At 46.9% G+C, this 25,497-nt stretch overlaps 2 protein-coding genes across 19 annotated transcripts in view; both read left to right on the top strand.

Moving 5' to 3' along the window:
- Nucleotides 1-12,085, top strand: part of GIGYF2 (GRB10 interacting GYF protein 2) — a 78,501-nt gene extending 66,416 nt beyond the window's left edge. For 7 of the 15 annotated variants that reach the window (XM_075507533.1, XM_075507534.1, XM_075507540.1 and 4 more), the window contains 9 exons: nt 2,234-2,392; nt 3,618-3,854; nt 4,443-4,565; nt 5,180-5,383; nt 5,511-5,716; nt 6,024-6,178; nt 7,428-7,597; nt 7,983-8,130; nt 10,323-12,084. In XM_075507533.1, the coding sequence (XP_075363648.1) occupies nt 2,234-2,392; nt 3,618-3,854; nt 4,443-4,565; nt 5,180-5,383; nt 5,511-5,716; nt 6,024-6,178; nt 7,428-7,597; nt 7,983-8,130; nt 10,323-10,390 (1,470 nt within the window). In that variant the 3' untranslated portion in view covers nt 10,391-12,084. Of the gene's footprint in view, nt 1-2,233; nt 2,393-3,617; nt 3,855-4,442; nt 4,566-5,179; nt 5,384-5,510; nt 5,717-6,023; nt 6,179-7,427; nt 7,598-7,982; nt 8,131-10,322 lie in introns of all 15 variants that reach the window. The other 8 variants (XM_075507532.1, XM_075507541.1, XM_075507542.1 and 5 more) reach the window with 4 other exon arrangements.
- Nucleotides 12,086-12,096: 11 nt separating this feature from the next.
- SNORC (secondary ossification center associated regulator of chondrocyte maturation) lies at nt 12,097-24,371 on the top strand. Of its 4 annotated transcripts, none has more exons than XM_075507546.1 (4): nt 12,097-12,236; nt 14,598-14,711; nt 23,398-23,580; nt 24,237-24,371. In XM_075507546.1, exons 2-4 carry the CDS (start codon nt 14,639-14,641, stop codon nt 24,344-24,346), a joined length of 366 nt encoding a protein of 121 aa, XP_075363661.1. In that variant the 5' UTR covers nt 12,097-12,236; nt 14,598-14,638; the 3' UTR covers nt 24,347-24,371. The 4 variants fall into 4 exon arrangements, with proteins under 4 accessions (XP_075363661.1, XP_075363659.1, XP_075363658.1 ...); XM_075507544.1 differs by having other exon boundaries at nt 23,395-23,580; XM_075507543.1 differs by having other exon boundaries at nt 12,133-12,249; nt 23,395-23,580.
- The last annotated feature ends 1,126 nt before the right edge of the window (nt 24,372-25,497 follow it).

Genomic DNA, 25,497 nt, shown 5'->3' with positions numbered 1-25,497 from the left:
AGCTTTGAATATTTTTGGTCACATGCTCAAACAAAAACATTGAATAAGAAGAAGATACAGAAGTAAATATTAAACCAACCTTTTCTATAGCTGTGAAGGGTAGGAAAAAAGAATTACATCAGCCACGTGGTTCCCAGCTTTTCATAATCTTGCAGATTTTTTTCCTCATGTTGGTACAACACTGTTCATCTTTAGTTCTCTAGGGGAGAGAAGTCTTTTTTTTTAATTGCTGTCATTCCACAGTGTCTCTCCTGGCATGCCTGAGCAAGGAAGAGATCCCTACAGTTTTATTAATGGCAATTCTAGCCTCATTTCCCAAAGGGAAAATAGGGCAGACATGTCAATGAACTGCTGTCATATAGGAGGACTTCGTACCTGAGAGAGATGAACAAAGTCACCATGTGTTATGTCAATGACTAGTGCCGAACATCCCCCCCAGCCTGGCTGGTGGCTAAACATCCTGAGCTGAGATTCTGGTGTGTGGTCTCTAGTCAAACAAAACAGACTGGCACACCTCCAGCCTCCTCAGTAGACTTTTCAGCAAAAGAAACAAGAAGCAGAAATTTTTCAGCACTTGTACTGGGGACACTTGATTATTGTGAGTTGACTGCATGTGTCCAATTAATTCAGTTACAGGCCCAGGTAACAAAATGGTCTAGGTGTTGTGTTGTGCTTGAAGCTTTTGTAAATATGACAAATCAAGGACTTGATTAATGAGAAAATGATTCACAGGCTACTGTTTTATGTCCAGCTAGTGGAAGAAAAACTTAACACTTATAGCACTTATATTTAGCACTAAACCACTTAAGTGATATACAGGAATATGAATTACTTCTTGGCTCGCAGCCAGCAGCTCTTCAGTGCCATAGGATTGCTTATAAAAAATATTCTGTCTACTGGACAGTTATATTGTAGACATCTGAAGTTAGCCATTGTCAGAGAGAAACTTGGTCCAGTTGTTCAGTGAACTGTATTGCAGTTTATCTGTGCTGCGTGTATATGAAGGTTTGGTATCAGATTTAGTAAAAGGGTCTTAGACTTCAGAATTAACTTCCTTGATTTACCAGAGTTCAGAATTTATATCCATGCTGCACAGTTAGTCTCCCTTCATCCTGCGAATAATGTGTTGCTTGTAAAAAAAACTTGTAACAGTATGATTGCACAGTACTGATTGTTCAAAAGGAAAACATATTTATGGAAGCTTAAAAAAGTTCTTGTCCAAAAAGTAGGATCTTTGGGTTGAGCTGATAGGGTAAGTCAGAAAGTGGAAAGAAGAATAGGAGGGATGAAAAGCAGGGTGGCCTTAACACAGTTGCTGGACTTCAGAGATCAGAAAAGGCAAGTAAAAAGCAAGGCTATTTTATGCAAGGGAAAGTCAGAACTAGGGGAAAAGTTGTACAGATGCACTCCTGTTTAACAATATACAGGAGGCCAGCAGAAGGCTGGTTGTGCCCTATTCCTCCAAATAGCAAGTAGCAGAATGGAAAAGTTTCTGTTTATATTGCTCTTCAGAGCAGTAGGAAGGGGTGCTGATGTTTATTTTTGAGTTAATAATTTTGCTACTTGGAAGGCAAAACACAATTTATTGGAAGCTATTTAAATAATTTAGGGATAGCCCAAAATTAAAGCCCTCAAGCCCTTCGTCACCCATGATATTTAAATAGTATAGGAATAGCCCAGTCAAAGACCTTTCATGAAATTCCACATCTCTGGGACTTAGTGTCCTTAAGTGCACTGAGTTTCTTAAGCTTATTTCTGGTGTCTGGAGATGTGCTTTGAGTTTTGTAGTGCACCTGAGTAGTCAGTGTTTAGAAACTCCTATAAGTAGGAAAAGCTTCCAACTTATAGCTGACACCCCAAAAAAAAGGAATTGATACCCGCACATTAAAATATATATATGTTCAAGTACAGTTAGTACATATTGGAAAGAGGAGTCTCACCCTTTGTTTTCATTCTCAACACCACTCTTTTTAAACCAAAGATAGGCAATGATTTCATGTGTTTCTTTTTTATTAAAATAATTCATATATGTATGAGATGCACATTGCATCAAAAAACTTGTTAACGTATGGGTCTGTGGTGTTTAATATAGTTGTTTTGGTAGCGCTTAGCTTGGAGCTAAGGAGCTTTTCTTGAGGCCATTTATCTGGCCAGACCATGTTGTAGTCTGTGTTCTGCTGAGGTTCATCAATACAATGGCATTTATAGATTGACGTTTTCTTCCCAACTCCAGGAGGAAGCCCTGAGGCGACAACGAGAGCAGGAAATTGCACTAAGGCGGCAGCGGGAGGAAGAGGAGCGGCAACAACAGGAGGAAGCACTTAGAAGATTGGAAGAGAGAAGAAGAGAAGAGGAGGAAAGACGGCAGCGAGAGGAGTTAATTCGTAAACAGGTGAAAAAATGGCAAAAGGGACCTATTATATTTAATTATGGAGGCTGCCAGAACGAACAAGCTTTGAAACTTGCATCCGTGCCTGAGACACCATCAGTTTTGGTGTGGAGGAAGGCAAAGCTTGTAGACAGTATCAAGTGAATGAATAATAGTTTTTTTTTACCTGTATCCTGATTTCAGACGAAATAATCAGAATCTGATCTGCCCTTTCGAAAAGAGATTTGTGTTGAATGAGTGTTTTCCTTCATGTTTGAGCCTTAAGTATGGCTTTGCAGCATGGTATTTCTAATCCTTTCTTCAAAAGAAAGTCAAAGTACAGTACCAGAATAATAATTTGTTTTGAATTGTCACTCTCTAAGCCTTTACTATAGAATTGTTATCTTTAACATCATCTGAGATGATCAGGTTTGCCAGTCTTTCTGTACTATGCCAAGGCTATAGCCACTGTCAAAATTTCAGCTTTTTTTCTTCCCTTTTCTTGTCTCGCTGTTAATAGTTTTTTTTTTTTCCCTTGGGGTCAGCTTTAGAAGTCCATATTGGGGACCTTGAGCTTCCAGCCCCCTAATTGATACTGTCACAGTCCCTAAATCAAATTAATCTTGAAACACAATTGGCTTCACATGAACTTCCAGGTCCATTTCAGAATTGCCAGTTGTTGTTTAAAAATTTTTTTCAGGGCCCTCCCTATAAGACATTCATCACCTCTTCTGTCCCACCACAGAGTCATCTCCTTTGTTAGCAGAAGCATCTTTTTCCTTTGCAACTCTAGTGTTCAGTAATAACAGTAAACATCACCATCTTTGTCATCTGTTTTCTTCTTTCATGTCAACACCTCTTCTCCCTTTATTCCTTTCACGTTTTATTCCATTGAAAGTATAGCAGCGCTTGACTGTAAGTAATATAAGCAGATAGAAGCTCAGACTTGAAAGGTGCATAACTCCTAGAAGGGAAGTGGTGTGAAATTAGCTAGTCTGAACTAGGGAGATGTTATTCTCTTCCAAGTCCCTTGGTGGAGCAATGGGAAACTTACAGTTTGAGGGGATATAGACTATATTGTTGGGCTTTCTTGTCTGAGAAATATAAAGGTAAATGAACAACCTAAACAGCACAGATTACAGATATAAAGGTCAGTCTCTGTTCTATCAGGATCTCAATACCACAGGCTAGAAGTAATTTAGGTTTTCTAAGTCTACTTAGACTTTACTCTTCTTTATGTCGTGGGAAGGAAGAGGAGGCTGCCAAGTGGGCACGTGAAGAAGAGGAGGCTCAACGGCGACTTGAAGAAGGTCGGCTACGCATGGAAGAAGAGGCAGCCAGACAGCGGCTTGAAGAAGAAGAGCGAAAGCGCAAGGAGCTGGAACTCCAGCGCCAGAAAGAAATAATGAGACAGAGGCAGCAGCAGCAGGAGGCTTTACGACGGCTGCAACAACAGCAGCAACAGCAGCAACTTGCACAAATGAAGGTAATGTGTTTCTACAGTTTAACTTCCTTCTTCAGTTCAGTGTAGTAAGTAAAACCGCAGCTGGATTCAGGGTTGTCTAGACTAGCTTGAACAGAGCAGAGAGGGAAGAAGGTAAATAGTTGACTTTGAAAGTGATGGGAGAAATAAGAGGAAGGTAAGTTGCAAAACACAAAAGAAAAAGGTTTAGTTGATAGGAATGTACTGGAAAGGGATTCACAGATGAGTTAGATGTTTATTCTGCTGGAGTGAGCAAGGGCCAGTGGAAAGTTTCTAAAGCTTGGAGTTTCTAAAGTTTTTGAAATCAAAATTGATTGCTATTTTTCAGGCAGTTATATGTTACCTTATTCTTGATACACTGCGTCTTTGACTATGATACATCAGAGGGCAATTCAAAGAAACATACAGTTTATACTTTGTGTGCTTTTTTAATACTTAATTATACATTTTATACTTTCCAATATTTTGTTAAAGTTTCAAGGTGGCCTTCCTTTTCCCCTGTGCTGTGGGCTTATACTGATTTTTCATGATTATACTTCAGTATTCTCTAAAATGTTTTGTAATTCCTAATGATGTGGTTTTTTGGCCCAGCTCCCTTCATCTTCAACATGGGGTCAGCAATCAAATTCAGGAGCTTGCCAATCCCAGACCACACTGTCACTGGCAGAAATCCAAAAGTTAGAAGAAGAACGAGAACGGCAGCTTCGAGAAGAGGTGAATACACTAACGGAGAGTAACTTGTTAGTGAGCTCAACTATGTGACTGCCTAACTGTCAATTAAGTGATTAGAAGGAATAGTGAGGATGAGGAATGTTTTCTTGACTCAGGTAAAATCCTGTCTTTCAGGCATAGGTTCAATAAGTACTTGTTTGAAGGTTTTCATAGCTTCTTAATATAAATATCTGAGAGGAGGGGAAATTACCCTTTCTTTTAACCCTAGGAGTACAATATGTTCACAAAAAAATACAAAATTATTTCACATCTATACTGTAATTTATTTGCAGATATGCACTGGACCAGGGCACTTTAAGGGGCAGGGGGGCAAGCAGTGGTAGGAGAGAAAGTATTCTTCCAAGACCCCAAATGTTTAGCTGGCTGTAATCATGATTAGCCAAATTTACTCTGTCCTGGGCTAAGGAGCAATTTGTATTTACTATTACTTAGTGTTTCCTTTTTTGGAGGAACTGTAATAGCTCAAAGAATAATAGGTCAGCCAGACTCCTCCAGAAGAGAGTGAAATCAGTTTAAAACCAGTTTCCCAGCTAGACTTTTGAATAGTAATGATCTTCTGAAAGTACAGACAAGCACTTTTGTCTTGCATGCAACAGCAAAGGCGTCAGCAGCGTGAACTAATGAAGGCCCTCCAGCAACAGCAGCAGCAACAGCAGCAAAAATTGTCAGGCTGGGGTAATGTCACCAAACCATCAGGCACCACCAAGTCCCTGCTGGAGATACAGCAGGAAGAGGCAAGGCAGATGCAGAAACAGCAGCAACAGCAGCACCAGCAACCGAACAGAGTCAGAAATACTACAGTACGTATGGTATTCATCTAATCAGTATGTAGAGGGAAACAGTACATGACAGTTCTCCATATCTGTTCATTACTATTCTGCCAGGTCTGGTGCTAATAACCAGGATCTCTTTGTTATGTTTCAACAGCACTCTAACCTGCACACCAGCATTGGGAATTCAGTGTGGGGCTCCCTAAACACTAATCCCAGCAACCAGTGGGCATCTGACCTAGTCAGTAGCATCTGGAGTAATGCTGATACCAAAAACTCAAACATGGGTTTCTGGGATGATGCAGTGAAGGAAGTGGGACCTCGTAACTCGACCAATAAAAACAAAAGCAATGCCAGCCTCAGGTAGGAATTGGGGAAGGAGCTTTTGCAAAGAAAGGCTACCACTCCTGAGATGATCACTTAGCAGTTATAAAATCTTCATGTGTTTTCCTTTTTTTTTTTCTGTGTCACTCAGGATCTGTTTTGACAACAAAAATAGCTAATAGGTGACCATTCACAATTTATTTTGTCATCTACTTGGAAAATTAGTTGGTTCTTAAACAGTGTTTGCATCTTGTAAACTAGTGAGTCTTGTAACACTGTACTGTATACTATACTGTTGATAAGCCTGGTAATTTATAATTTATTATATGTGTTTTCTTTATCTCAGTAAATCTGTAGGTATTACAAGTAGACAAAACAAGAAGGTGGAAGAAGAGGAGAAGCTGTTGAAATTGTTCCAGGGGGTTAACAAAGCCCAGGATGGATTCACTCAGTGGTGTGAACAAATGCTTCATGCACTCAACACAGCCAACAACTTAGATGGTAAGAGGTGGGGAGGAATGTAAATGATCCACTGTAAGAAACAATATCCAGTTTGTTTCCTGACCAGGTAGTTCTGAGGGAAAGTAATGATATCAAAGTAATGTTTTTAATGCAGTCAGCAAAATGGCATCATTAAATAGTGGTCCAAAGAACTGGCTGCATCATCTTTCCCATGGTTTTTGTTGGGCTAACTGTAGCAAATCAGTGGGGATTGGAAACAGTTTTAAAGTCTGCCACCCAGACTCTGCTGATCCTGTGCAAAGCATGTTTTGGTGTGAAACTGGTTGTTTTTTACTAATTCTGCTGGAGGGCACATAGAGGAGCTCCCAGGCCAAGATCACAAACTGATACCTTCTTGTAGCAAAACACTGCAGGCTTCCTACTGCTTCCAGCACGGACCTGTGCAAATCCTTGTGCTCTAGCATCTGCACGCTGCAACGCTGTGGTTCTTTGGGACCCTTGAACCTGAGTGAGGAACCAGCGCTGCCCCAAGACCTAGGATTACACCTCACACAGCTGCAGTGCCACAGCTTCCCTCCTTGTAGAGAAGAGATACTAGAAGTAACTTGTTGGCCCCATCTGTGATATACTAACTAGCTGCATCTGGTGTCTGAGGAGAGGCCATGGCTCTGCAGTGCCATTGTGGGTCATGCATCCACAGTGAGCTTCTGTGCTTCCAAGGGTACTTTGTGCCACAGGTGGCAGCCTGTTGTCCTGATGTCTTCCTGGCTTGTGGTTTGCTTTGCCCTTCTCCATGTTAAAAAAATCAATGCAACAGAAGTATTCTAAAGAAAAAAAGATGGTAAAGAAGGCTTGCAAGTGAGCTAGCTGTTGAACTTTGGGTGCGTGCGGGTCAGGTCAGCCACTGTGGAGTGTGATCTGTTGTGCTTCAGCCAAAAAGAGACTGTACTGATGGCAGCTTTGAGGGCGAGTATTTTCCATTTGGGTCTGGCATTAAATTTGAGCTTTAAAGCTGGCAGTGGCTAAAGGTGATGGGCTAACACACCCTTAGGATTGTGAGTTTATTTTTCCTTCCCATCATATTAGCTGTTTTTGTATCCTTGCCTTGACTGTAGAATAGATGAAGCATTGTATCGTAGGGCTTTACTGTGGGAACTTAAAAGGGCAAGCTGTTTGCCATGGCTACTAGATTAGCAAATATTTGCAACAGAAATCCAAAGTTTGTTTATTGCATGCACGTGTTCACGCATCAACATGCATTCCCTCATAGTCTGCCTTCTTCTTGCAGTTCCCACGTTTGTTTCTTTCCTGAAGGAAGTGGAGTCTCCCTATGAGGTCCATGATTACATCAGAGCCTATCTTGGAGATACTCCTGAGGCCAAGGAGTTTGCCAAGCAGTTTCTGGAGCGCCGTGCCAAACAGAAAGCCAGTCAGCAGCGGCAACAGCAGCAGCAACAGGTAAATCTTACTTGCTACGTTCCTTAGGAGTGTATAGAGTCTATATTTGAGTCTGAAGAGTCTGCATTTCTGCTGGATTGATAGGAGGATGAGGAGGATTTTACAGGTCATGTGAAATGCAGAGAATAAAGCAGATTTCAGATATTTACTGCAGAATTAAGTTTCCTTTATAACTAACAATTGAGGCCAACTGAAGATCAAGTGTCTTAGCATGCTGATCCAGGATATGCTTTAGAAGGATGAGGTAGATGTGTTGGATGGATGCATCAGTGGCTAGTGCTGCCACATGTGATGTAGAATGTGCTTTGGGCTCTCTGAATGTTTTCAATATAAACAACCCAGACTTAATTGCACTTCATAATCTTGTACTTGCTCTGTTTTCTAGGATTCAGTGTGGGGGATGAACCACAGTTCGCTACATTCGGTCTTTCAGACCAATCAGAGCAACAACCAGCAATCCAATTTTGAGGCTGTGCAGAGTGGAAAGAAAAAGAAGAAACAGAAGATGGTTCGTGCAGATCCCAGCTTGCTAGGTCAGTTTTAATTTTTAGAAATTAATGTTTAATTTGGGAAAAGCCTTGTGGAGTGTAGAATTCTTGTTAACCTTAAATGAGAATATTGAATCTGAGCAGAAAAAGTAGTTGTTGAAGCATCTTTAGAATTTGTTTCAGTATTATTATTTAATGATTTAAAAATTTCTATATCAGATTCATGAAAAACTTTTGTTGAACTTTCCCTTATGAAAAGGCCTCTTCAATACCTTGGTTATTACCTGGAAACCTTTAAGTAGCTCAGGGATGTCAGTTAAACTGCCTTTCCTCTTTTGAGTTGACCTACACCTATTTTAATGAATTAATGCTAATTCATTCTTTTAAGAAAAGCATGTTTTCTGTTTCTTCATGAGGAACAGCTTCTTGAGGCTTGTCTTTATTCCTTTCCACCTTTTTACATGAGCTAACCACCCTGGTCAGAAAAGATGGCAAAGATCTTACAAAAAAAAAGTTGAAAAGTGGTCACAAGTTTCACAAGTTTTCAGTTGGAGGCAGTGGAGATGATGACATCATTAGTAGTCCTTTTTTTTTTTTTCTTCCCTCTCTATCTTAACTTGTATGTGGGGATGGTAGTTAACCAGCCCCTATAGCTGTGATGGAAAGGTTTCTTTGAAGTGGCCTTTAAGATACAAGGGCATCGTGTAAGTACATGAGTAGTGAGCATTGTGGGATGCAATGCGTTGCTGTAGTTTTCCTGTAGAATAAATGTGCCCACATTTGTGCTGCGTGTGATAAAAAAGAAACTAGGGCACCACAGTGGGCCAGTATTTGTTGTGTTGGTGCTACTTAGCTCATACTTGTTTAAAGCAGCCTGGTATTAACCACCTGGAAGTCATTGCTTTTTTAAGGCTCTGACACAGAGCCCTGCCTTTGTTTTTTATCTTCCCTTTTTGTTCTCAAAAAAAATCGATACTCTTCAATTAAATCAGTGATTTCTGCATTGAAGTATACTGAACTCTTCAGTGGAATCCTGACTTGTGCCACCCCTAGATGCCAATCCAGTGAGTCTGATCTGGGTCTTCAGTTGAATAATTTAAAAACCTGCTCATATAATGTGAAGAAATCACTAAATACAATTAAGAAGTTGCAGCTGTAAGAGAAGTAGCACATGCAGCTTCTTAAAAATCAGTACACTCTATTACCAAATAATTCCAAAACCTTTTAGGTAACATACTGCCACGAGAGGGAGCCAGAACAATTTTCTGAAACCTGCTGAACAGAGCATTTTTTTATCTGTTGAAGGTAATGGCTGTGAAAAGCGATTTGTTTTCTAGCACAGAGCATGCCTACATAGCAGTCTCAAGACAATGAAATGTCAGGTTTGGGTTTAGTAGCCTTACACAGGAAAACTTTCCTTTTTCTCATACTCCATATGGGGTTGGTACAACCATATAAATTGGATTTCAGTAGGAAAGTTGCATGTGATATATTGGATTTTTTCCTTGTAGAAAATGTTTTTGCTTTTTCTCACACTCTTCTCATGTGCATCGTGTCCTCAGCACTTAGAGTTAAAAGGTTGGGTGGAAGTTTAGGTGCATCTTGAGCCATCTGCATAGCCCTATGTAACTTTGCACATTTTCATGTTGTACTCCTGAGATAGAAGATTGTAAAAAAGCATGGAAATACATGGAATTGCCACTAGGTTTCATAGGTACATGTATTTAGACTTTAAAGTAAGGGGTAGAATTGCTTATCCCCCCCCCCCCCCAAGTGTTGAGCATGATTCCATGCTTGGATTCTGAGTTCACAAAATGTGTATTTCTGCCTCTTGGACCATGTTAAGTACAGTGTTGACAGGCACTTCAAAGTACCAGTTGACTCAAATGTGCTCCAAGACGTTGCTGAGCCACATTGCCACTGTGCCTAGATGTGCCTTGTACTAGCTCTGCAGATGATGTCTTTTAAGTGAAAGTTGAAACCAGTCTTTTGCTGATCTCTTTTTCAAGACCAAGTGATACTTACCTAAATATACAGTTTATTATCTTTGATATATTAAGGAAAAAACCAAACAGTTTGGGTAATTGTATCTCTAGCCTTACTGAATTTCACCGAGTTTTTATTTGATGTGTATTATTCGCTTTATCTTACACTTGCTACTGCATGTAACAGATGTATTGCATCAAATACAGTATACCACATCCAGGTTTTTAACGCAAGTCCTTTTTGGTTTACAGGGTTTTCAGTGAATGCCTCATCAGAGCGGCTTAATATGGGAGAAATAGAGACTTTGGAAGACTACTGAGCATGTGCAAATCAACTGGCTTTTCCTGCATCTGTTAACCATGGATTCTCCGTTTCGGACACAGTACTCTCCACCATGCGTTCTTCTTCTTCGCCTCACAGTGAATCACAGAATCAATCATCTCAGGCTGCTTCCTCTAGCCCCAGCAAACCCTTTCTGCCCAGGACTGCACAGGCGTTGTTCCTACTGTCAGCCTAGAGTCAAGGGGACTTTGTTCAGAGTCCTGGGAGGGTGGGAGATAGGATTCGTTCACAACAAGGCTGATTTGGGCAGCAAGCTTTCACTGTGCTGTGATTTCTTCTTCTGCTGACATACCTGGAAAAAATTCAATTGGGATTCTGCAAACCATTGCTTCCCTCTCCTGGTTACTCTTACCACATCCAACACGTGCAGTCATGGAGAGAGAGAGAGAGAGAGTTTGTGGTTAACAGATGTTGGTCAAAACCAAAATGCCACACAGATACTGACTTCCGCGCTCCATCAGGGCAAGAGGTGCTCTCCCAAGCCAGGAGTTGCATTCATAAGCTAACCTTAGAACTGGCAACAGCAGGAGAGGGGCGGTGGCGGGCACAGTTTAGCTTGGGTTGGTTTGAAGTTGCACACCCCCTGCCAGCCCTTCTCAGCACATTATTTTTGGAGGGAAAGCTCGAGTCTGTCTTCATTAGGTGGTGATGCTGAAGCTGGTGGAGTTCCCTGTTGGCATACTCCAGCCTTCCTGGACAAGTGGGGACTTCTACTCTGGGGAAAAAAAGGGGGTGGCATCTCTTCTTTCAGGTTGAATTTATCCCTGAAATGTTACCTTCGGAGGGTTAGGACCAGTTTATTTTGAGCTCTGTTCCTGCAAATTTGTCTCGTTTAAGAGACAGTAGGATCTTTACTGTGTGGATCTTTAGTCTTTGGTGGGAGTGAACACTGGCTTTCAGATATACAGCCTAGCAGTCTTAGCTAGTTGTCATTTCAAGCAGTGCTTAGGTAGAGATGCCCTTTTGTCATGAAGAGAGACTGTGGAGGGCGAAGCTATGTGCAATGATGGCCCTGCTTGTCTTCTACACCTTAAACTACTTCACACATCTTCACTGGGATCCATAATGTTTAAGTATTTATGGAATCATAACCTTCCTCTCTCACCGAAAGATTAACACCACCTTCCCTTCTCCACCCACCCATGTGCACACACCACAAAAGAAAGAAAATAAAAACTGCCAAATGCACTTAGTTTCAACCCCCTGGTCCCATCTCCCATTCCCAGAGGGTTATAACCTGCCAAGGGAGATACGCTACAGTTTTGGTGGAGTTGTATAAAGGTGTCTGTCTTTCTGTCATCACTGCCTAAAGAAAACAGTTCGAGTTGCTCAAGAGCAGTTTGGCTTTGGATTTTATTTCGTTTGGTTTATTCATTTTTTGGGGTCACCTTCCTCTCCTCCTCCTCTCTCTTCCCCCTGCCCCCAAACATGTACAGTAACTATACAGAGACTGCTGCAGACTTGTATATAGTTTTTGGATCCAATAGCATGGAGAGACTTGGAACTGTTGCAAATCTGGTCTCCCTGTCTCCTTTGCTTTGTAAATTCATAAAAGGGGGAAGAGGGGTAGTTAAAATGTTTACAAAACTTTAAACTCCCTCTGAACTTTTGCCAGTGTGGGGGGGGAAAGAGAGAACTTAAATAAAACCTGGTTGTATTATATCTGAGAGAAAACTTCCTGCTTGCTTTTGTCGAAGCTGAGTTTTGAGATCATTCCTGGTGCTAAAACTGACCCCAAACTTGACTATCATCAGTTTTCATCAAGAAACAACAAGCAAATACACAGGATGTGGAACAACAACTGCTGCTTTATTTCTTCCCTGGTGAGGAATACCGGTGGGTTTTTTCTACTTGATAATTTTAGAGTTCAAATAAACACCAGTAAGCTGAGATTGGAAAATTCTGACAAGAAAGCTTTAATTTCCCCCCCCCTCTCTGCAGAGAAACACGTGCATTCATGCTCATGTTTATGCAGGAGAGATCAAGCCACGGCTGGTTTTCTGTCACTACAGACACTCTGCCATGGAGCCTTTTTTTGCCAGTTGGTAACCACCCCACCCACTCCAATTCCCTTCCCTAAATGAGAGGTGTTATTTCTCCCCTCAACGTAAAGTCCACATGGACACCTTGTAGGCTTCCCTTTTTAGAAAAAAAAAAATCTTGTTTTCCTTTTTTTTTTTTCCCCCTGCTTGCTGCTTGTTTGTGTGGGAAAATCCCAGTAAAAGTTGATGATAAATGTCCTGCCATTCACATGATCACAAAGACTATGAAGTCAGTAAAGAACTAACTTCTACAGTAGCTTTGCATTATGTTTAGCTGATGTCTGGGAGAGAACAGTACATGTTTAGGCTGGTAACTTGACTTTGTTTTAATATCTTCTTTTTTTTAGTGTATAAGGTGTCTGGTACTTTCTATTTTTTTTAATGGTATGACCTAATTTCTACAAGCTAATTTTGGACTACTCTATACTGTGTAACAAATAAGCAAAAGCCTGTTGATTTCCAGCTCAGCTGGGGAGCAGAAAAGGAACAATTTGCCGATTGCTAAATGAAAATGCAGAAATGCAAGCAGGGAAAATGTGCAATAATTTGTCAAACCCCAAGGACCTTGCTCGGCTTCTGAGAATTTGTAGATAATGGACCACTGGGGAAGATCTTGCTCTTAATATTTTAATATTCTGGTTTCTGTATTTAGTACAAAGGCAAGATGCTGGCATGTTCAGACTGTATGCTCAGGTGACTGCCCTGTCACCTTCTGTGCCAAACAGGGCCTGTTTCTGTAGCGGAGGTCGCTTCCATCAGTAGGGATGGGAAAAATAGGAGCTACAGCTTTGTGTCTGCTGGTGGATATATATTTATGCACTTCCAGCTCCTTTTCAGGCAGAATGTGAACCTGGAGAGCTAATGGGGCTTTGATCCAAGTTTGACAGATGATGTTGAATTTGATGCTAGAGATGTCTGAGGTTTCTTTTGAGCACATTTCACCAGGTTACTTCCTAACTTCTCATTTCGCTGCAGGGACACTGCTCAGTCCTCTTTGTTTTTCCTGCTTCCCCTTGCAGCCAGGCACTTTTGCAAAGAACTGCAGCAAGCAGAATCATTTAAAAGGACACCTGAACTGTATCTGGCTGCCTGTCAGAGAACACCAAAAAGCAAAGAGATCCCTTAGCAGAAAAATCTGAATCTGAAATTAAGACAAAACTACCTGTGTCATATTTTCTGAGCACAAAGAACTGACATTGGGGGCGTTCATGTACTTTATTACATCTTTCTGAACAGAAATGGTGAAGTATTTCATCCTCATATCAACGTAAAAAAATCCTAATGGAATTCTTCTGTCCTCTGACAATAAGCTGGAGTGTTCCCCTTTTTATACACTTCATCCTTTCCCAAGTCTCTATCGGTGCAAATGTGATTTGAAACAAACCTCAGTTTTCTCTGCTGTGGACTTTTCACGAGCCCACTTGGAGGGGAGGGACAGAGTGGCGGAGGGTTGCAGGAGGAGGTAGTGTCTGTGCAGTTCAGGTCCGAGGAGGATGCTGGCCTTGCCTGACAAAGGTGACTCCTGGAAGACTTACCAGATTTTAACAGGCAGTTCTGCCAGCGGAGACCACACACGGCTCCTAGTCCGCCTCTGTAAGTGTTACACCCAGAGAACAAGGGTGCCACGGAGCTGCTCTGGCTCTGTTTCAGAGCGTTTTAGCCTCAAAAGATTGAGGCCCTTGTTCTTTCGCTGTGCCCACCCTGGAAAGACCACCGCTGCCCTGCACACTGAGGAGAGAGCAAAGCCCTCGAGCAGTCTGCTTGGTTTCGGGGTTAGCTGCCCCAATGGCTCCTGTGTTATTTCCCGTGCCGTGGGATGGCCGGCCGGAGGGAAGGCATTCCAGGAGCATCCCCGCGTCCTCTGGGAAGGGCTCGCCAACAAGTGCTCGTGTGTGCGCCGACCTGGCAGGGTGACGGATGCCTAACGGCTTGGCTGCCTACGGGGTTTTAGGCACAACTTGTAGAGGGTGGAGCTGCCTTCAGGAGGAGGTGTGCTCTAGAAGTCGGAGAGAGCGAGTCTCTGCTGGGCTTTGCACTCTCTCTGTCCACTTGCTGTTGTGGAGGAAACTTTTTTTTTTTTACCTGACTGGACAAAGTTTGTATTATACCAGTGAAACTTCCAAGTTGTTTCGTACTTTGAAGAGTTTTAAGAATTCCTGCCGACGCTTTTCCTGAGGGAAGCCATGCCCTACCACAGAGTCCTTCGCCTGGTCCTGCTAACGCTGTGTGGCATCCTGGTCCCTGCTGTGCTGACGGGTAAGGAGCTTTGTTTGCATTTAAAGCCCAAAAGCATGGGACATCTTCTGCTAACCTGCCTCTCTCTCCTTGCGTACCTCCTCTCCCTCCCCCAAAAATGTCCATAAGTATTTATTGAATTATAATTGATTAATGGAAACTAGCTTTGGCATCGGTGGCTGGTGGTGAGTAAGAACATACTCTGCATCCTGAGACCATGTTTCTGCTGGGGAAAATGGAGAAAATCCTTTGTCGTTTCTCCTAAGCAAGCGGCAGTAGTGCCTCTGTGAGCGTTAGTGACAGTAGATCAGTAGACAGGTCAGCCAACAGTAGACGGGGTGCTCTCAGCAGCTGATGGGACAGGTTATCTGTCAGCTTTTAATGGTAACGAGAAGTTACAATCGTGAAAAGAAATGTTTTCCTCTGGCTAAAGCATGTGTGCTGATTTCTAGTTCCTTCTACGCTTTCTGCTGCAGCAGAGCACTTCACCACAGCTGCTGTAAGTAGAAATATGAAAGTGTCTATGAAAACGTTTAGCTTGGTCAAAAGCTGAGGTGTGCATCTAAACTCTTCGAGTTTCTGCCTAGAGCTGGGTATACCGAGGCAGACGGCAGCGCTGGGAAGGTACGTGGCTGCGACAAGTTCAGCGAGGTGACGGGAAAGGTTAGTGCGGGGCACCTATTCCGTGAGGCGCTATTTTTTTTTTTAGGAGGTGGCTAGTAATTTCAGATATCTGCTCCCGCTTTTCAGCACAGCTATGTGGGCTGAGGGGAACCGAGGGCACAGTCAGCCTCAAAGGCTGCCTGGTCTGGGATGGGTTTTACAAATGACGGAAAACTGGCTTCCAGACCAACTCCGTAGATGGGCTCTGAGTGTACAGGTGAAAACTGCTATGGAGAACTGCTTCCCTCAAAGCCTCTTGCTTTAAGCACAGGCAAGGCTGTTGAAGGGATGGCTCAGGCCAAGATAACAGGCAAGAGCGCAGCGCTTGTTTTCCCAAATTCTTGTCCTGCCTTCCAAGACCTGGAGCAAGGCTGGATCGCAGTTCCCTCCCAGTTTGTTCTGAGCATCTTGCCTAGCAGGGAGATCCTGGCCAGCCTTCTAGTAGATGAGATTATTTTATTTTTAAAGGAGCTTTCATATGGGTAGGGGTGTGTATCGCTGCACCTAGCTGGAACATCTGCAGGCACAATAACAGAATTACTGTAGCTGGTATTTCCACAGATCCTCCCTTTGTAGGACACCTTGCTGGGAAACTTTTAAAGTAACTAAGAAATGAGCACTAGAAAGTGGATGTTTTCCTTCTCAAACCCTGAGCTTTGATTTTGTACAGTGCACAGTTTCAGTTTGTAGCTTGCTCATGCTCCCAGAAACAGTGGCAGTGCTCTTCCCCAAACTTTTCCCCAGTCTTTTCTTAACTGTGACAGCCTGTTTCACTCTGCAGAAATTGATTCATTTCCACTGAAACTTTGATCTGCTTCCTCTCCGAGTTAGGATTTCTTTTACGCTATTTTAAGTTTCCAATGTTCGGTGCATATTTGCTCTGTCTCCTGCCTTGCCAGCTTTCTTGTGTACTTGCTCTCGGCTTGGCTCTGCGGCAACGGTTTGTACCGAACTGTCGCTGCCTCCCTGTGTCACTTTGCTGCTGTGAAATACCCCAGGTTCACTTGATTCCTTTACGGGGTGAGTCGCGCTCATGCGGCAAGGCCGGTAGCGCTTGAAGAGCTTTGTACTGATGAATGCAATATTCGGATACGGGGGTGTAGGAGAGACTCCGTGCTTTCTCTCAGTCACATTTTAGAGGGGCTTGAGCCCTCTTAAGTTTGTTGTTCTCTGCTACCTCAAAGGCAGGCATCGGGGAACCAGCCTCTTATGGTAAGCCATCCCAGAAGCAGAATGACTTTCTGCTGCATTAGGAGTGGAGAGCTACTTATCCCTAATACAGGGGCTTTTAGTGCACAGTGGAATTTTTTCTGCTTTTCACCCCATTAGAAAAGGAAATTTCCTGCCTTGTGCAGACAAAGAAGGGAAGGGCACAGAGACGGCCCTCTGGTCTCCGTGCGTACACATGCAGCCCTGCCTTTCTGTAAACAAGTTTATTTAACATTCATCAGAACCGCAACGCTCCGCGCTGCTCCACGCTCGAGCTCCCGGTGCTCGCACATCACAGGCTGCCCTTTGTACTCCCTATGAAGGCCTCTTTTCATCCCTGCCCTGGCCCTGTGCCTGCTGTGGCTACCTGGGGCTGGACAGCCCGTTGTTGGCCTCAGAGTTCACCCAGCCGCTGCCCTCCCATCTCAGCACCTCGTACTTTCCATAGCAAAGCCCTCCTCGGTGAGCAGAAGCAGAGTCTGCCTCGGACAGGGCTGCAGGTGATGCTGGCCATGCAGACCTGAGGTCCAGAATGAGTCTTCCCTTCCTCGTTGGGTTTAGTTTTATCTCAGTGGTGATTCAGAGCTGCCCAGTACCAGAACCCTCAGGTAAGCGCTCAGGAGTTCAGCGAGACACGAAGGATCTCGCTGGCAGTTGAGGTTCCCACCTGGGTGTAGCAGTCAGAGCTCTTTTGGGGTGCCGGTGGATCTTGTACCTTGATCTGGCTTTTTGCCCAGCCAGTCTGGTTTCCTGGATGGTGTCATCAGGGCTCTGTGGCTGGAGAAAGTGTGAATTTCTCCTCCGAGGTACTGAGCTCTTTCCAATATCCCATTTGTCAGAAATGGAGAAAAAACCAAGTCTTTAACCCTTTTTGTCCACGTCATCTTGGTGCAACAGGAAACAGAGCCAGGTCAAGGACTTTCTGCACACCCAAATCCTTTCCACTTCCACTTTCTCCAAACCCAAGTGGCACTTAAGCCTAGAACACAGGAGGATTCTGAAGAGTTGATTTTTTTTTTTTCCCCTATTGGCAAAACCAGTTTCAATTCTTGTAATGGATTCAGAGCTCCAAGTGAAGTGGAAGTTAGTAAAAAGCCTTTGCAAGGCCTTGGCTTCTGAATCCTGTATATATTTGGCATCTAAATGCTGATGTGGGCTCATGAATTTCCTTGTTTTGAGCTAATGTGGGAATACCTTATACTGCAGCAGCACATCAGAATGCATGTAGGGGAAAAAAGCAGCAGAACAGGAGATGTTGTGCTGAAGGAAAACATACAGGAGAAGACCTTGTCCAAGGACATCTTTCTGTAGCAACTTGTGTGTCTTCTCAACAATAGGCGAATAAAAGATATTAGAAAGTTTTTAAAGTTCAAGTACTAGAATGTGAGAAGTAGTAAATAGGTTTTGTCAGGCAAATTTCTTAAAAAGATGCAGTGTTCCAACAGGTCTGTCCAGACTTATAGCAAGTCTTTGTAGACCATTACTCAACCTGCTCTTCACCAACACTCCTTATAAATTACTGGCAGTAGTATCAGCTCCTGACTAAGGTTACTGGGTTGGAGGTAGAGTGTGCTCCAGAAAGCAGCGTGTAACCTTAACCTTTCCCCCCCTCCTTGTAATGGATGTAACGTGAAGACACAACACCTTGTGGAACAAAAGGAGTAAAAGCCCCCAGGTTCTGAAAAGGATGTGAGCAGCGGAGCTGGATGCCATTAAGTTGTCCTGTGAACTGTTGTGACTGAAGAAACGGTGTGCAATGCTCAGGTTACAGAGGGTGCCCTTGCCTCTTTCCCAGGACCACTGAGTGTCTGTGTCCTATTGAGGCACTCATTTCTGTCACTGTAAGCATAAATTTGTCACCTAATGGAGGAGGAAGGTCTCATTGTCATCTCCTGTTGACAGGCTGTGAGGATCATGAGATGCTGAAACCAGCTTGTGCGAGGAAGAGTATTGGTCAACTGGTGGCTGATCTCCAGGGATGAAGATGTTAGGTGGCCACATCTGCCTGCCTTGAGGTCTTGCCGAGTCTGCTTGTGGGGAGGTTCTGGTTGTTTGGGGGGGTATCTTGAAGGATCATTGAGATTTGATTGGCTTCTTCAAGGGCTATCACTTGTAGGGACCTTTCCAGTCTTTCAGCCACCGACTATCTGGGGTATGGGCTACTGTGTCACTGTGCTGGCAGCCCACCCCACCTCCTTCTCACTGAGCGTGGAAACAGCGGTTTTGTCAAGTTGCCTTTGGCATCATCCCTTCTAGATCTTGCTGAAGCCCTGGTGGGTCCCTGCATCGTTCAGAAAACGCACAGTGTATTTCTTTATAGTGTAGTAACGCTGATATTTTCTTCCCTTTTCCTGGCCTCAGCTGTAACTAACCTGTGCTGGAGAGAGGGAGAAAATGCAGTGCAGTATAGCTATTTCCCTGAAATAAGGCAATTCGTAGTGTCAACATATGGGAAGGAAGAGGTGCCATCCTCCACCTGGCCTGTTCCAAAACACTGAAATATTTTTAGTCTATTTTTTCCAGGTTCCATATTTGCCCTGTAAAACCCCAATAACTAAGATTATTCCATGTCTTTCTCTAAGTGCTGCCAAGCTGTGTTTTTACCAAGTGGATTTCACTGGTAGTCTGTGGAGCAGCAGTTGCCCTCCGTCTGTGCTCCAGTGCTGAGACAGGGTTAATGCTGGGGGGGAGCTCGTTTGTGCCATGGGGTCAAGCTTTCTCTCCCTTTTGAGCACCCAGCACTGAGGCACGAAGCCTTGGCAGTGGTGGGGTTACCCACCTGTGCTGCTCCGTGTGCCCACCTGCTGCCCCTGCTGAGTTGTTCCAGGGCAAACAAACCATGCAAGTGCACCAGGTGGGTTTTCCTGGAGACAGGACCGATCCTAAGACTGATGCCTTAGGATCAGCACAGCTAACGCAATGGCGCTCTCACCCAGATGTTAAACTTCTGGTCTTGTGATGGATGATGCGTTTTGAGTGTGTTTCTTGGTAGTTCCTTATTTCTACAAAGTTCTTGGGTGAACAGGAAAACCATGCGCTACCTTGCCTTTGATATTTGGTTTCCAACCCTCGATTGCACCCCCTCACTTGAGATCGCAATGCGTTTGGGTTTTTTGCACAAGTGAAAAATGCTGTGCCCTGCCCCAAGGCTGTGGAGGTCCTGTGTAACTTGCCCTTTCCCTGTGAAAGGCTGCCGCAGGGTCTGGAGCTGTCACTCGGAGGTATTCGTTCGGGCACACAGACCGCGTCCTCCTTGTTCAGTCAGGATGAGGGTAACCATCCAGGTGGGCAGGCCTGCCTGCTCTGGTGCTGCTTCTCTTGTAGATTGTATTTAGAGTCCTGGTCTCCTGCTCGTGCACAGAGAAACTAAGCCCAGGAGGGAGAGGGACTTGCAGAGGTCCCACAAAACGTCGGCAGCAGAGCAGAGAACTTAACTGCTGAATCAGGTGCCATGCCTGTACTTGGAGCCTGTCCAGCCAGAGTGTACCCAACAGGCGACCGGCAAAGGCCCTCATGTCTCACTTGGAGACATGTGAGACCTTATTAATTGTGTGTGTGTGTGGTGGTTTTGGGCACCTAACACAAGCTCTGTCCTTCCCCCTCGCCTTTCTTGCCTTTACCAGAGGACTGAAATGGGAATGTGGCATTTAATGCTGCTCCATGAGAGATCCACTGCTCTCAGCCAGCGGCAGCGTGGCTGATGCTCACTGGGACTGTCGGGGTACTGCAGAGGGGAGCAGGTGTGACTTCTCCGGTTGTTAAAGAAACCTGCTGGATGTGTGGGGGTAGTTGGATGGATGGTTGGGCTTCTCAGATGGGCAGGAATGGAGGCATGTGAGGACACAAGCTGTTAGTTTAGGAGGGAAAATCAAAGGCGAGTCTTGGAAAGAAAAGTGCTCGTTGCAAACACGCACTCTCCCAGGCTGCAGCAGTTTGCTCTGGAGAGACCTGCCTGCTGGGAGCTTTCTCTGGGGATGGTGCTTGCATTTGGGTTTGCGTTCCCCCACCCTGTGTGCCTGCTGCAGGGCTCTCGGCATCTGCTTTAGCAGCATCGAGGTGCAGGACCCGAAGAGGAGACCCAGCAGTAAGCCCCGGCTCTTGGTGATGTTCGTATGCAAGTATTTCACTGTATGCGTGTGCACGACTGCTGCTGCTTCTGAGCTGACAACTCCTGTTAGTGAGGCACTAGACCCGACTGAAAGGAGTTGTGTTTCCCTTGGTCGAAGCGCCATTAAGGTAAAACCGCAAGAACTTAGGACAGAAAACGCATGTTTAGCACACTCTGCCCTTTCTGTGAGGGTGAACCGAAAGCATGTTTTAATCAGATAAGGAGAATTAACGAAATACGTATCCAGAAGCCATCCAGGACTCTATCCAGGTCTTAAAAATCACTGAGATCGTAAACAAATTAGACCATTTCCTCTTTACTTGGCTATCAAAAATAAGCTCTGCGCCCTGCTTAGAGAGCTGCAATAAATTTTTCAGGAATTAGATGCACCGGGGACAGGAGAGACTTTCTGGGACCTGTGGGTCTGGTTAGAAAAAGAGCCTTTGCACTGCGGTCGGAAGCGGGGTAGCGCTCCCTCCTTGTCCCTTTGAGAGCAGGGAGCTGGGAAGACCCTGTCCAGGTCCTACAGCCTCCCTGGACGGTGCCCGCATCTGTTATAGATCATCTGAGCTAACGCCTTTCCCCCGGTCAGATGCGAGGGGTACACCCAGCTCTTTTGGCTTTGGAGAGAAAAACATTCTTGGGAAATGCAACAACGATGTCCTCCCAGCGTGGTGTTCTCTTGCCAGATGGGAACGGCTGCAGTGTTGGTGCTGGCCCTGGGGGTGTTGACACAGTCGGGAAGGTTGTAGCTGGAGCGTAGCTCTTCTGTGTGGAGTTTCTCCACCTGCCAAAGCAGCCTGGAACCGGGGCTTCAAAAGCGTTATGTACGTTTGGTCTGTGCCTAAACCAACAGCTTCCTAATGCCACCATTGCTAACTAAATAGCCTTAGCTCTGCTTGGTTCCTTTCCCTGTTGTTTTAACTACATTTACCCACTAAATTCTGTATTTCCTCCTGATCTGTCCTCTGGTAGCTAAACCACAGGATTTATAGGAGAGGTCCACTGGGAATGGCTCTTTCTGGAAGAGCCTCCGGATGAGATGCAAGTTTCCAGCTCTGCTGGTTGGTTTTGCAGGACAGGTTGGGAAGGGCCCTGCAAAGGGCTCGGGTGTTTCTGGGGAGCCCTCGTGGAGCTCAAACCTCTCGTGTGCTCATACCGGCAACCCTCGATGCCACCTCTGACGCTGTGACCACAGATGTACCAAGCGTGTGAGGACATGGTGCTTGCTGCTGCTCCCAGCTTCTCCCCAGGGTGGGTCAGCCAGCCAGAGTGTGCTGGTGCCACTGCCTGACTGAACTGGCACAGGCCTCAAACTGGGCACTTACTTGTCTCTGTCATTGCTCACGGGGCCAGAGTTAAACCTGGCAGCTGTCTCGCTGAAAATCCTGTAGCTTTTATGGCTGTAGAAGGACCTTCCAAAACTAGTCTAGAACCTGTTGTGTTCCTGAGTCTGCAGGCAGCCTCGCGTGGCTCCGGGGACAGTGGGAGCTACTCTTTGATGTGAGCCCTGTGGTGAACCCTAGCAGTGGGTTTGCACAGGCAGCAAAGGCGTGGGTGTTTTGGTGTTGGCCCTCCTGTTGCTTTTGATGCAGCGCTCCTATGGGAGAACAAAGTGTGGTGGAGCCCGTTAGTGTCGATTCTTCAGCGCTGCTCTCCCACAAAGTGCCTGCTGCCCGAGTACCCCGGTACACCGAGACACCCCGTGCCAGAGCCGGGGTGCCTGGGGACACCTCTGTGCTTTGCCTGAGGGAGCCCAGGCTGTTTGCTCCGGCTCCTCTGCCGCCCTTTTTCCCAGCCCAGATAACCATCGTGTCAGTTCAGGTGGGCCCTGGCACTGGATGCTGTTAGGTTTCCCCCCCCCTCCTTTTTTTCCCCATCCCAGTGCGACATTCCCAGTGGTTTCGGCAGGGAGCTGTGGAATGTCTCCTGCTCCCATCGCAGCCCACCTGAACAAGACGGGCATTGACGGGGAGCGCTCAGCTCAGCCACACGCAGACAGGGAGGGCTCTCTGGTTTGGTCCCCGACCCCACAGGGGGAAGAAATAGCAGGAGGTGAATGGTAACATCAAACAGAGCCCGGCCTGGCTTTCATCTCCCCGGCACGGTGTGGAGGTGGGGCAGAGGGAAGTCGAGGCTCTGGGGCTCCTATGTGGGGGGAGCAGCGTCCTGCGCAGTGCCGGTGCCTCCAGCACCCTGCACCACGTAGGCTGGTGGTGCAGGACAGAAAGGCCCTGAGATACTGCGAATTTGGCCAGTGCGGGTGGCCAGGTGCCCTCTGCCTGTTGCAGGAATGTGACAGCCCCTGCCAGCCCAGTCCCACAGACATCCACGAGCAAACTGGCCACGGATGTTCGCGCAGGGCCTGCTTGTGCGTGAGCGGGGGTCGCACAGTTGTGGGGAGCTCCCTGTTGTCCCGTCTGTGCTGTGTGTACACCAGGTTGCCACAAAAGGCTGTGGCAGCGTGGTTTCGCCCTGGGGCACGGGCATTGCCTTCAGCTGCTCTGGGTGTTGGTGCCCTGCAGAGGTGGTGCCCTCTGAGAAGGGCTCTGCCCCACGGGGTTTCTCAGCCCTTGGGTCGCCCTCCATCCGCCCCGAGGCACTCGGCAGGCAGCTGGAGCCCTGGGCCCTGCTGAGCTGTGGCTGTCCTAGCTGCCGTTGTCACCAGCAGCCTGGCCGGGGCCGCCCGTGCCCCGCGAGTGACCGTGCGTGCTTGTCTCCCAGCAGAGTATCCGCAGGGCCCAGTGCCCACCCTCTGGAACGAGCCCCCCGAGCTGCCCTCCGGAGCTGGCCCCTTGGATGCTGCCACCACCACAGCCCGGCTCTCAGATGCCACCGCCTTCCCCCCGTACACCTCCGAGCTGGAGCCCGAGGACACCACCCACCTTCACCGGCTGGACGCCAGGGACGGTACGTGGCTGCGCGACGGGCTGCTTGCAGGTCGCTCCCACGGTGGCCAGGCAAGTCCTCACTGCGGAGTCGCTCTGCGTGGGCCTGTCACCTCCCAGGAGGTGTTTGAGCCACCCGAGTCGGCCTGTCCCCAGCCACGCTGCTCTGGCGAGGGGCTGCCGAGGCCGTTCCTCCTGCCCCGGGTCTGACGCGTCACAGCAGGCACCAGCAAGAAGCGCCTCGAGCCCAGGTAGGCTCCAGGGCGAGAGCGTGCCTGAAGCTCTTTAATGGGGGAGCGTGAGCACCTTCCCTGGCTCTTGAACTACAGCAAATGCCTGTTGTGATGCAGTTCTGCAACAAGCAAGTCCCTCCGTGCCAGGCGTAAGAGGAAAGCTGAGCACCAGAGACCCGCTTTGTGGCAGCTGTCCTTGTCACCGGGAGCTGGCTAAGGGGCGTGTGGCTGGCTCCAGCCCCCTGCCCAAGGGCTCGATGCCACTGGTGTGCAGGACCACACCTCGGCTGTGTGGGGACACGGGATCGGGGCCACTGTGGCCAGTGCAGGGAGCTTGGGGCAGGCTGGGGCTGTGCTGGGTGTGGGGGGTGATCCCCATAGCCCTTCCCATCTGGGACCCACTGGCTCTGCTGCCCTCACGCCGCCTTGTTGTCTGTCCCTGCAGGCTCGCTGGGGCCCGGAGCCATCGGTGCCATTGTCATCGCCTCCCTCCTGGGTACGTCTGTGCTTGTGGCCTTGGTCGTCATCACGCTGAGAAAGTTCTCTGCCTCCTGAGCTCAATAAAAGTGTTTTCTGTAATACAACCAGCCTGTCTCCTGCCCTCGACTGCTCCTGCTCCCCATCTGCCCAGGGCCCCCTGGGGAGAAATGCCGCTGTGGATGCGGCAAAGGGTGCTCCGGCCTCTGTGCCGGGCAGCAAAGCTGCAACGTGCTCTTTGCTCTGAGCGTGCAGCTCTCCTGGGCGCACACAGACCTGGCGGGCTCGGCCACAGCAGGCGGTGTCACCCCCGCAGTCCGGAGGGACCTACAGCAGGGAGTGGCTTTGAGCTGGCAGCAGGTCCCTTGGTCTGCCTGGGTGGCAGTTAACGGTGTTGGGCATCACCTTGCACAGCTTTCTTTGGGAAGGGTTGTTCTGTTGGTGATAAACCACCCTGATACTTCCCTGGTCTCACCCCACCCCACATTCATGTTCAGTCCCACTTTCACCCCTGGCATTTGGGCCAGTTACCCCCCACCAGTCACACTGGAGGGGACTGGGGAGGAGGCGAGCGGTCACTGTGGGGGGAGGAAGACGACGCACGCATGTTGCTTTGGTGCTGGCTCGCTCAGCTATATTTCATCACACAGAAAAACGAGACAACGAGAAGTTCCCCTCAGTTCACTGAGGCAGCCCGGCGGGGGCTGGGGGGCTCCAGCCCGTGCTTGTGGGCCCCAGGCCTGGCCCTGTACAACACTTGAGACCACTGAAACGGAGGCGTGCAGGGCTGGGTCTGAGGAAATAACACTGGATGCCACTTGGTGCCTGAAAATGGCACAGCCTGTGCCTATGGTTTGGAGTCCTAAAACGTCACAACAGAGCAAGAGGGTCTGGGGTGAGTCCCAGGGCTTGGCGGTGGGTCGTGGGACAGTGTATGGCAGCCCTGGGCCCCTCTTCCCCCCAGAACAACGCAGTGAAGAACCAGCGTCCTGCCACGGGGGAACGTGGGTCAGCCCCTCCACTAGTGAAAGAGCGGTTTCTGATGGGTAAGGGAGCATTTCTGTGCTATGAGAAACATCCCAGGCAGGTGTGTGGGGCTGTAGTGCCTGGGCTGGGCTGGCTGCTGTGCTGCGAAGCTGCAGGATCTGGGATGTGCTGATCCCACAGGTACTTTCAAGGACTTCTAGAGTTGGAGCTTCTCTGGGTTCCACTATAGAGAATTCCTGGCT

Source organism: Mycteria americana, chromosome 7 (genome assembly GCF_035582795.1).
Source record: "Mycteria americana isolate JAX WOST 10 ecotype Jacksonville Zoo and Gardens chromosome 7, USCA_MyAme_1.0, whole genome shotgun sequence".
NCBI lineage: Eukaryota > Metazoa > Chordata > Aves > Ciconiiformes > Ciconiidae > Mycteria > Mycteria americana.
The sequence above is the reverse complement of the archived record's forward strand: the minus strand, read 5'-3'. Positions and strand labels throughout refer to the sequence as shown.